General features: G+C 39.5%; 1 protein-coding gene across 1 annotated transcript in view; it reads right to left on the bottom strand.

Annotated features, from left to right (window-relative positions):
• Positions 1 to 694: 694 nt before the first annotated feature.
• Positions 695 to 12,743, bottom strand: part of LOC140229062 (dual specificity protein kinase CLK1-like) — a 119,060-nt gene continuing 107,011 nt past the window's right edge. The window contains exons 7-9 of the mRNA XM_072309361.1: positions 5,455 to 5,587; positions 4,939 to 5,024; positions 695 to 811 (exon numbers count right to left, since the gene is read on the bottom strand). Of these exons, the coding sequence (XP_072165462.1) occupies positions 695 to 811; positions 4,939 to 5,024; positions 5,455 to 5,587 (336 nt within the window). The remainder of the gene's footprint in view (positions 812 to 4,938; positions 5,025 to 5,454; positions 5,588 to 12,743) is intronic.

The raw sequence follows: 12,743 nt of genomic DNA, 5'->3' as shown, positions 1-12,743 counted from the left end.
GAGTATTGTTTGGCGAAAGAAAACCCTGGAATGAGGAGAATGGAGAAAGGAGGCGACACAGGAAGAGTGTAAAGGAATGCAAATAGTGACAGGGACGGAAGCAGTGAGCCTCTGCTTTTTAACATTCCAGTTGCCTTATATGAGATGATGATTAGGTTCAGATGGGTGGTCATGCGGATGCTGCGATGAGTATACATGTGCGTGTGTACTGTAAACCCAGAAACATTCGTAACATGCAACTTTCGCAAAATTGGAGTAGATGGTCTTTTTCACGGCATTAAACTTTTGCCAATTGCCCAGCATGGACAAAATTACAAGTATACAACAAGGGCTAGCATTCAAAGCATTGTGTAGACAAAAGCTTCACATGCATTTTACTTTCACGAATCTTGGCTCCTCAAAATATTCGCAAAAGATTCATGTAAGCGAACATTTCTGAATTTCCAGTATGTGTTTGTGACATATCCTACAATAATTCAACTCCGGGCAATATCTAGCAAGGATGCCATGAGCTTCAGTAGTGAGTGGCAGAGACTACACAGTTCCAGTAATATCAGATTTAATCACCACAATCTGACAGCCAACATATCACACGCACAGCCACTCATATTATTGTAACTTGTTGGGGTGTGATTGCCAAGGGTTGGGGGGGGGGGGGGGCAAAAAAATCATCAATTCCTGGAATTCCGGGGACTCATGGGGTGGCTCGTGAGATCCCGTCGAATCCGGCGTTGTCATTCCGGAAAACGACTTGTTTGATCGGCTGATGGAGGAACTGCAGAGCCGTCTCAGGTTTCTCCACCAGTGCTTTCTGGGATCCATAAATGTTTATTTAAGATCAACTTTGCATCGGGGTGCTTCATCCAATTCCAATGCGCAGCAGCACTCAATGGGGGGCGTGATTGCCAGCCCGCGTATTGGTGTGAAAAGGCACAATTTGAAGTTGAGGAGGGGAGGAGAAGGAAAAAAGAAGGAATTTGCATCCTCAGTGATTGAAGACACCATGAAAGAAAATGGGTAAGACATGATTCAAGGGGGATTTTAATAGTGATATCCAAATTTTCATGGAAGGAGGCAGGGGAGGGCATCCAGCAAATTCGTGAGGGGAAAGAAGATGGAGGGGGATTATTTCTTTCAGCTTTGTGTACTGTGGGTTGTTTTGTTATTGGGGCTTCTTTTTCTTTCTTTTCTTTTTTTTTTGCAAGTCATGCATGATATTGACACTGGGCAAACCCTTCAGTTTACCTTCAGTTTATGATGACAGAAAATGAATAAAAGGGAGGAAAACTTGATGCCCTCCATAACAAACAGCGGATGATATTCAAATCAAGTAATGCTGTCTCATACCAAACCCCTGTATGCACTCTCAGAACCTGTGCACAGTACATGTGCCTCAACTCAAACTCAAAGTTCTTGGTGTTGCTTTCATTTTACCTATCACTAATAGAGAAATAAGATTCAAATGCAACAATGATGAATACACATTTGAAGGACAAGCTGTTTAAACAACCCTAACCCCCCCCCCATATGTAACTTATCCACGCACACACTAAAAAAATTCCTTGATATCGTGTGGTCATATCAAAGTGAGTGAAATCAAGAAAAGATAAATAAAAAAGTGCTGGAGCTGACATGAATGTCAATTTGTACAGCTGAAGGATTCATAAAAGTAAGATGACTTTCACATATTGAAAGTGCAATGATCATTTGACCCTGAGGGAAAATGGAAGAATGGAAAGGATGAACAGATGGAAGAGAAGAAGAAAAAATATATAGAACAATCACAATAACCAAATGATTACAGCTATCACCCTCAAATTAAATCATCAAAATAAAAAACATATAATGGGTCAAAAAACATTCACCTCTTTATCGAAAAAAAAAAAATGAAGAAGACCATATGTTTGTGTTGTATATGCATTCCACAACATTTTAGTTTATATTGCATCTGGAAATACACATGGGTACTCATTGAGTGCTGGAAAAAAAAAGTTCAAGAGCATGAGTCTTTGAAACTATTGGTGACTATGTGCAGATATTTGAGATTTTGGATGGTGATCATGCTTTTCTCTGTCTATCACAGGTAAGGGGGGGGGGATAGTGCTTCTGAGCACAGTTTACACAACCATGGACAATTCAGAACTTGACTATTTCAAAGTAAAAGGCAATCAAATCTGTTTCTTTTAAGACTTGATTTTCGTGAAAAAGCTCATGACAAAGCTCAAATGGCTATGCCCTTGTTATAAGACCCCTATGGTACATGAGACTTGAGCCATTAATGTCATATGATATATCCACTGCTTCATAGTTGTCCTTTGTCATCCATATATCTACTGGGACTAAAGTTTCCCCAAATAATGTTGCAATTATCTCAGTTACACAGAAAATGTACATTCAACTTTGACCTCTGAACCCTGACCTCAGACACAATGGGCTAAAAATTATCTTTCTGGTCATTTGCGATGCACTATCATAGTTCAGAGTACCAGCCCGTAGATTCAGTTTCGGTTCTTAAAAAATTCTAACAGTTTCAAGTTTAAAACAAAGCTTTAATACGAAATATTTTCTTTTTAGAGGCTCATGATAGGTTGGTAAGAGAATCGCCACAATAAAAGCACTTTTAAAGTTAGGTTCTGAGCAAATGTCTGCATAGAAAATATGCTATGTATTTTCCTTCTCCAAGGCAGACGCAAAAACTTAAAGTTGTCCGGCGCCTGTAATATACATGGATGTCATGCAAACTCTAGCTGCATGCGATTTAACTCCACATGAGAAGACACAATCAACAATGTCTTTCATATGAGCTGGTGAGACCCAATGTAGCACAAAAGGTAGTGTACAAATCCGGCGAGGCTATATAGAGTTTCCCCTGCCACTCTACAAAACATGTTGTAACTTGTCTTCACACCGCCTCATCTCTCGATATGTCACTTCGCTCGTGCGTCCAAGAAACATTAACCTACCGAAGACGTTCAAATGTACATGTACGTTTAAATCAAAGCACTGGAAATAAACTCACTTTTTTTTTATTCATTTTATTTCATTCTTCAGGTAAGAATAGTAAAATAACAAGCACTCATATATATATATATATATATATATATATATATATATATATATATATATATATATATATATATATATATATATATATATATATATATATATATATACACACGATATGTACAGGTATGAAAATGTTAAAAACAGAAATATTTCAGCAAACAAACTTGACAGAACAAACAGAGTGCACTACAATAAAGAAAAATGAAATAGGATGTATCAGTAAAAGCCTATATGGCTTGACAGGTGGAGACATCCACTTGAAGCGACATCTTGCCAAATATCGACTGGCCTTCTCGGGCGAATCAAACTTCTGTAGAAGAAACAGCCCTTATAATTTATTGTGTGAGATTGTGCAGAGTTTGTGTGTACTGGACCTTGTCCAGTGCATGAAAGATGACTTGGGGTCCACTGAATGGTCCGGTCCCACGTATGCGACACGCTGCAACAGAAGTCTCCTTTCTTGTCGAGTGTGGGTCCCTCTGCTTATTCCCACATGGAGTCTTTGATGCCACACTCATGAACAATCTGAATTCCTTGTCCAAAATTATTATGTCCGTAAGTGTCAAACGAATGTTTGCTTGAGTTTAATTGGGTGTGGGGGCTGTTCCTTCTACAGGATTGTCATTTACCCGGGGAAGCCAATTGATGATTGGCAAAACATCACTTTAACCCGCTGAAGACGAGCCCCGAGAATACTCGGGCAGGTGTCTATGGGAAATACATGTTATAGCAAAATCAGTCCGTCCTCAATGGGTTGAGTGAGTTTATTTCCTGTGCTTTGATTTAAATATACATCATTTGCCTTGACTAGAACCCATTATGTCTATTAAGTTATTAAATATATAAAAGACAGAAAGAAATTTCTATGCTCTTGATTTCTTTTTCTGTTTTATACCACCTGGCAGACACTGTACAAAGTGTAGCAGATACACCGTGTAACACAAGCAGATCACCTGGATAGCAGTTCTCATGTACAACTCTTTGTGAAGGTCACGAAAAAAAAAAATGTAGTATTTGTAGGATTCCCAAATGGCTTATTCAGTATAAAATTATGTTCTAAGCTCACGGGCAACCTATCCACATTTCAAAAAGTTTATGACTTCTGGTGTGTTTTGTTTACTTTTCTTTCTTATTTTAGAAAAGCTACCAAGAGGTACTTTGCTAAATTTTCTCATCAAAATTAGTTGGATTACATCATGATCAAAAAAACAACAACAAACAAACAAACAAACAAACAAACACACAAACAATGTGATAGTGTGTACAGATAGTTTTTTCATGGTATTCTCATTCTACATTGTGTCCTACAGGATTTAACATTGCTATAATGAGATACCATTATCTAAATCAAACCTATGGAATAAATGCATAACAGGATAGGAGGGACATCCGTTCACATTTGCAGAATTTTCATGAATGCTTATGGTCTGCAAAACCATTGCAAGAATAACACAAAACAAAGATGCTTGGAGAAATAATGTAAGAATAATACAAAATAAAGATGTTGTGGGAGATTTCAAAGCATGAAAACAAATTCTCACATCCATGATGTCATCAACATGCAATGTTTGCTAAAATTTGCATAGTGTAAAAATAACAACAACAAAAAACAACAAAAACACTAATAATAATAATCGCACAAGAGTCTCCACTATTGAAGCGGTCTTGACAAGAAAAAGGTGGCATGACCACAACCTGATCAAGCATTCAAGAGGCTTATGATGGGAATTTTTAATAAGGGTTGAAAATCCCAGTGCATGAAGTATGTGGGACTTGGCTCTTAGCCCCTGAAGTGGCATGAAATCTGCATACCAGATTTCGCAGACACTGGAGAGGGCTTTGCCTATAGGGAGAGAGAAGGGGGGGGGGGGCTGGCAGTGTTTCAGAAAGGTTGATGAGTTTTGAGCAAGTACGATTTTTCAGTTGCCTCAATAGCATCTGGAGGTTAAAGGTGCATGGTCCCGGTGTTTCAGTCAAATGCGTGCGCGGGCGCACGGCGCAAGTTTCCTATAGAGACCTACGCTATTGACTCCTCTTTAGCGCTTACGCTCTGGCCCACTTTCCCGAGTCCGAAGAAGTCCGATTCACTGTTGTCAGTGGTCGGATCACAGTTCGGCTCATGATTCGGCTGAGGGTGATGACAGCTTTAGCAAACTTCTTTTGTGATGTCATAATAACAAGCACATATGCACGCACCCTGGCATTACTACAGATTGCGCGATGCGCAGAGAGGACAACAAAGGCAACGTTACTTAGCAACACCTACGCACTTTACTCTTGATGACAGCTAAACTTCAGTAATCTTCGTATCAATGCTAACGGTGATCGGCAGTATCATCAACAGCGCCCTCTACACTACCGGGACTATGCACCTTTAAATGGTAGGTGCCGACATTTTGCACTCACCTGACAGACAGAGGATGTTCTCCGGCTTCAGGTCCGCGTGGATGACGTTCTGGTGGCCGAGGAAGCCGAGAATCTGTAGCATCCGCACGGCCACCTTCCGTATCATGGTCAGTTTCTGCAGCACGATAAATAATATAAAACAGATGAAACTTGATGATGGGAGATAACAACAATGGCACAGCCAGGTTGGAATAGAACGTGTGCATTTTTTACCTGCTACTTCATGAAATTTGTGTTCATGTGAATGGTCTTCTCCCCGTTATGAGTGCTACATACATATGTAGATAGGTTTATAGAAAGAAAGTCATTCACACAATCTTGGAGGAGTAATAACGGTATTCAGCGAGGGCATTGGTGGCCAATATCAATACAAAGTAACACTCACCCTGCTTAAAAGAGAAGTATGACTTTTTTAAGAAAACAAAACAAAACAGAACATAATTTCAAACATCTCTTCAAAACAAGAGAATATATAGGTCACTGTTGCATGTACTGCAAAGTGCCAAAACAAGGTATATATATGCCCTTTGCTTCAGGAAGTGAATGTGCTGTGATATAGATTTGCAAGCCATCACCACATCTGAAAGGTAAAAGGGTGTGGCTCATTATTACCCCTACAAAGCGGAACATACAAAATATTCCATGGAAGACTTGCATACTCATGCTAGTGGCAGGCTCATATCAAAAAATAAAAGGAAAACAAATGCTTTTGTGGTAAAATCTCATCACCTGAGAATGATATATAAATACACACTAGAAAACTAGAAAAAGAATGAGTCATATTTTCCCATGATATACCTCTTCTTCACTCCATCACTCTGTCTGTCTGTCTGTCTGTCTGTCTATCTGTCTGTATATCTATCAACCCTCTCTATCTGTCTTTTCATCTCTATCTCTCCCCCATTCTCTCTCATGCACGATATCAAAGTAACACATCATGTCAATGAATTTCATTCAATTACGTTAGGTAACTACAGCGGTCTGCTCTCTCATTTTTCTTTGCTGAACAAAATAAATGCAAAACAGAGCTTGAATCAGAGTGCCATTTAAGCTCCAGATAAATAAACATGAACACGGTAGACTTCTTTCCCTCTCTGTTTGTCTGTCTGTCTGTTTGTCTGTCTGAGTCTCCTCCATCTGAGGACAGCACGAAGCAGCAGTACAATATGGTATTCCTAATTGGAGGACAGAATACGAAATTGTTCATCTCACTGTTCACTCACTCGTTCGTCACATGAGAAAGAGGCTCATCACATATACATCAGAATCCGGACGACTGACTTACGGGTAGCGGTACACTGCACTACGGGCCATTTACGGGCACACAGCACGCGGCACACAGAAGTCGACCTCTGTCGAAATATTCGGAGGAGTGACCGGTACTCCATGAGTGTGGAAGCGCAGTTCTTTGGCAAAATAGTCCAGCAATCATACCTTCTCACAACGGAGGAACAGACAATCAAGCAAACAGGAGTTGCTTATTCGACTATAGGAGTCTATGGATGATCCGCAAGTGTACAGGTGACCAGTCGGTCTGGACTTTAACTGCCGACAAATGATGAAGGCAGAATGAGTGAGAGGATATATGAATGTTGAGGGAGGACAAAGAGCGATTCCTTCGCCCAAAACACGGGGGTGGTATCTGACTAATAAGAAAAACGGACAAGAAAAAAAAAATCCCCAGCCCCTTGATAATACCACCCACTCAAACTTTACTTTGCTACTTTTCAGGTTTTTTTGACCTCATATTTATTTCTCTGTCTCACTGTCCCTGTCTTCCTCTCTCCCTTGCATGCTGAATAAAAGCTGTACTTTAAGAGGAATGTATAAACTGCCCTGGCACAGTTGTGGGAATTCTTCAATTTTAATCCATCTCTATCTAAAAAAAACAAAACACATAAACAAACTGTCTGAGATCTAATATGAATTTTTTTTTTTAAATCTTTACATTGAATATTTTTAACGTTCCTGTGCTGGTTCTTCTAAATCCACTTTGTCAAAGTCTCAGATTCCTTGTTCTTCATGATTCCTTTTCTCTCACGGCTGCGAGTATCCAAATTATTTTTCATCTAATGTGGTCTTTCTAATGCTACTTTTTGTACGGCACTTTTCTTTCTCTCTCATTTCTCTCTGTTTTGTGTTGTGTACGTATGGACACGTTTCCAAGAGTATTTATATGCGTTGAGTGTGTGTGTGTGTGTGTGTGTGTGTGTGTGTGTGTGTGTGTATGTGTGAGGGCCTGGAGACCAGTCCCCACAAGCATCTGCTTTTTTGTAGGTTCCCCCGATCACTTTACAAACATAAATATGACATACTCCAGACTGATTAACAATGTAATTGTGCATTCTGGAACTTAAATCATTATGTAAAGTTTATTCCATACACATGGAATTTTTCACATTTTTGTTAACCATGCACATTTCATCTGCAGATGAATATTAAGAATGTAAATTTTGGAAAACTTAATAAGTAATAAAAAAGGTAACTTCTCTAGTTTTCCCATTGAATACAGCACAATTGTAGGCTTGTTACACTAATTCCTTTCTTTTTTACTTGTCTAGAAGTTAAAATCTGATGCTTCTTTTGGTAATGCATGTAGGCAATTGATACACTTAATAATTTGTTTACTAAACATGTTTTCTGTCAGTTCTCATATACATAATCATTACACAAGGTCATTAAAGTATTTCCATTGATGGATGTATTCAATGGATAGATCTTAATATCAATTATGTCACACTGGTCCTGTCTTTTGGAATATCTTAGATTTGACTAAATTTAATACACAAATTTAACAATACCTTTAAAAACCAACATTTAAAAGAAATGATTGGTATGTACTTATAAATCTGTTTCTCTGGTGTTAAATGAATATAAAGGTCTTTCATCCTTATTTTCGTACATGTTATTTTCCTTTTTAATAGAAGTAATTTGTTACTAATCATTTCATGAATTGTTCATAATGACTTTATCTAGGGGTACATTTGAAACATTACAAACCTCTTTCAGCTTTCTAATTACATACCAATTTCCAATCATTTACACACACAGAACTTTGATAGTTAGCTTATGTTATTCGTGTAAAATTACTTTTAGTGTTGGTTTACGATATGTTTTCATATTTTTTCATAATCCTGCTTTGTTCCTTCAATTTTTTTTGTTTTGTTTTATATCCATACTTTTGTAATTGCTCAAGGACATACATTTTTTTAACAAAACTGAATTAAATTCATATCTTGTAAGGGTATGATTATTTTCCTGTGCAAGTTTATTTACTGTATACGCTATATATTTCGCGGGGGCTTTATTTTCGCGAATTTCGCGAGTCGGGAGCTATTCGCGAAATCTTCCAAAATGAATCCCTTGCCCTGATGATACGAACATTTCAGTACTAGTGTACCATGTCACGGCTTACCGAACAGACCATACTGGCTAAGGAAGATTGTTTACATACATGTAGCACGTCTACGTCTACTTACGAATACTGTAAAGAGCCAATCCATTGCGCCACAACGTTACAAACGCGCGGCGTGTCACCCTTGATTACATGTACTAGTACTAGCTCTTGCGTTTGCATGCTGCTACGTCTTTACAACTTTAGGGGCCGGGGCTTCATATGCTCCAGCAGTTGGTTGCCACTGAATTTACTTGTACCCCTCGTACCACTCGTCAGAAATCTAGCGCGATGGACTTAGCCACTTCAAAAATCATAAATGTTGAATTCTAACTTACTAGTTCGCAGAGTTTGGTAAGTTTTTTTCATGCAGTGTATAACTAGTATCATTCTTATTTGCTAGTGGTCTAGTAACAAGTTGAAAATTCACACTTTCTTTGCCACTTCATATTTTCTCTGGTCCCCCAATCGCGAATTTAACCACTCGCGAAAATGTGTGACAGCGGCAATTCGCGAAAATTTATGTACGCGAAAATTATAGCGTATACAGTAGCTGTTTCAGCCTGAAAACAGCTCAGCCATGGCAATCTTTTTTTTTAATCATACCCCATAGCTAAAAATAAGGGAAAGCATCAAATCAACTTTTTAATTTAATTTTACCACTACATTTATATTTGGAGGTTGATCAATTACACAGTAAAAAGCATATCAGTTTTACCAGCATATTTTCCATATAATATGTGGGATGTTTATGGGATGTTTACATCGTGCAATTCTAACCCACTGCACAAATGTACCTGGTGGAGCTTACACAGAGTCTAACACATGGGGATACAGTACTAGAATGTTTTACAAAAGAAATATTAAGGTCATCTTTATGACTATTACCACACCGATTGAATAAGTGGGTCAAGTATCCTGGGTTACCAGTACTTTTGCCCCGTGTCCTTTATCATGTCAAACAAATGATTAACGAGTTTGGAGAAAAGCTGGATGACAAATTATAGAATAACAAGGTTCTCCTAGCTATTACACCAGACAATAAAACTTTCAGGAGCATCAACAGCCAGATACCTAGATATCCTTGGGCACTTAAGGAGAAGGAGGGAGGAGCAGTAAGGGGAAATTTTGGCTAGATGACCAGTCCAGCGGCTGTAGTGGCCGACGGATTGCCAGCCTAGCCATTTCCCTGGCGGTCCAGACTGGGGTTTTTGTCTTTGTGTGTGTGTGTTTGAAATGAGGACAGGGTGTGGGGCTCAAGTATGGGTCAAGACAGCCAGTAAAGACTAAGGGCGCCTTTATGCTTCCATTTTGGGGGCCAAAATCAGGCTTTTGAAACATGACTAGTGCAAAACGCTGTTGCGTTCATGCTCATTTCGATAGAAACGGTGATTCAAAACACCGATCCAAACCGCACAAAAAGGTGCGTTTACAATCGGCGTTTCTGACTAATCATGTTTCATGGGGAAGCATGAATGCAACAGCGTTTCTAAACGCGTTTAGAGTGACGTCATCTACACGCCTTTCTGGTTCACGTGAAAAAGTGCGCGCCCGGCCAGCCAGCTACCCTGGCCTGTGCAGTTTTCCCATGTACTGTGCATACGCATGTCTTTCCCAGCTGCTCTCCCAGGCCAGGCCACCGATCGCAGCGCACGCCCCAATTTGACCTGCCTCTGCCGAGGTCAGCGCAGCAATCACAAATGCTCTTTCCAAGGCTCGAAGAAAGTGAGCATAAACAGTGCTCCTGTAAACGCCGTTTTGAATCAACGTTTTGAATCAGCATTTCAAAACGCTGATTCTGTCTTCGCAAATTGAGCATAAACACACCCTAAAAGACAATCCATGGGCAAAATCTGTAGCTATGCTCCTCCCCTCCCCCTCAAATTTTCTCCTATCTTTTATCGGTCACAAATCTTTTGTGCAGACAGAGAAACAACAACCACTACAAAGGTACATGTAGTACCAACATCAATGAAGCAAATGTGGGTCAATCAAGCTGCTTTAATTCATTGTGTTTCCATGGCAGATTGTGCTAATCTTTGAATTTGCGTACGTGGGGATTATTCATCTCAGTCTACTTGCTGCTGACATGACCTGCTTGAATGAGAAGTGCAGCTCACCGCTTACATCACAAATTTATACAGCAGGAACCAGAGTGCGGGCATGCGCAAAGGACACTAGCTGCGGTTTGCCCAGCAAGCAATGTACAAGAGCGGGAAAAAACACATCGGAGAGAAAATATGTCATTTGAATGATGGTTCTAAGTGAAAAAGAAAAATCATTCATATTCACTAATTACTCACTCATAACGCAAACACTGCCCTTATCATCTTTCCAATGTTTGACAAATGTTTCAATACCCACTATCAAAATGTGTTTGCAAAGGCCTTTTCAGTTGTTGAATTCATCATCCGATCGTGAGTTAAAACGGAGGCCTTGTCACTGCCCAGCTCCATCGCACAGTTTGACGCAAGGAGCGGAGATGTGTAGTTGGCAATTTATGGCTGGCATGGGCAGGTCCAAACTACAAATGCGCTTCAAAACAACTCTGTATTTTTCATCTCCACAGAAGCACATTTCTGGCTCAAATGCATTTGCTCGGATGCATTTTCTGGCGTTTCAGAAAGGCATTTCTAGCTCTGTAATCAAAACAGCCCAAATCTTCTGTGTAAGTTGTTTGGAAACCTTAATTCTCAATAGCCAGAAGTGAGTTGATAAACACATCTTAACACTGAAATGGATTCCAGGAAATAACTCAAAAGAATGCAGAGCTCTGCACCTGTTCTTATGTGATAAAAAAGAAAGAAAGAAAGCAATCCTGTGATATAAACAGGACGGGTACAGAGACAAGTGTAAAACGTGATTGGACAATCATCACAATCACAGAACAACAAAAGACAGCTATAGGGGGGGGGGGGTTCCCGCTAAATTAACAAATCTCAAATCTGAAGAGTTAAATGTAGAGCATGGAAGATTGCCCCGCATGGTCACTAGGGGGGAAAAAAAGGCTATCAGATCAAAGATGCATCTGGGTTAAAGGGACACATAACATTAATGTATTGATGAGTCACAAACAACAATAATTGTTTGTCACACTTTTGAGACGCACAGCTGAAGAACGGGCAATACAAAGGAAGAGGCAAAAAAAAAAGGAGAATACAAAGATAAAAAAGAAACGGAGAGGAAGAGAACGAGAGAGAAGAAGAAGAAGAAGAAGAAGGAGATGGAGATTGAGGGGGAGAGAGCAAGAGAGATAAGGAGGAGCAGAAGGAGAGAAAGTCAGAGCGAGAGAAAGAAATAGTTTGGGGCTTGTCTCTGAATGTTTTGGCCCAGTTCTGGGGTGATGGATGACTTGTGTTTAGTAACGATAAATTCGTTAGATTTCTGCTCCTCCACTGCTGTTAAACTGCGGAGTTGCCGAAACGTTGTTGGGGGGGGGGGGGGGGGGGTTCCACTCTTCTTCCTGTAAGAGGAGAACTGTGTTCCATGTCAAAGTTGACTTTTGAAAAAAAGATTGGTCAGGACAAATGGAACAGAGAAAGCTTTGTTGAAATTAGATGGAGAGAAAGAAAGTTCATGAATTCTAAAGAATTTTGAAACAGTGGCATTGGTCAAAATCTGGTGTGCATTCATGTTGAAGAAACGGTGTCTCTGACTTCTGAACAACTTCTGAGTTTGATTTTAAAGAAAAATATGAAAGTCCCATTTGTTACTTAGCTTACAACTATATCTCCCAAAACAAAGAGTCATTTTCAAAACAGTTCTTGGAATAAACATGATGCGAGCATAATAACTCCTTAATTTTGAATTTCAAGGCAAAAATGGAAATCTAGCAAAGATTTGAGTCAAACCAATTGGGGAGACTCGTGTGGTCATG

The sequence above is a fragment of the Diadema setosum genome, chromosome 1, assembly GCF_964275005.1.
Source record: "Diadema setosum chromosome 1, eeDiaSeto1, whole genome shotgun sequence".
NCBI classification, from domain to species: Eukaryota; Metazoa; Echinodermata; class Echinoidea; order Diadematoida; family Diadematidae; genus Diadema; species Diadema setosum.
Note: the sequence above shows the minus strand (reverse complement) of the source record. Positions and strands in the feature narration are given on the sequence as shown.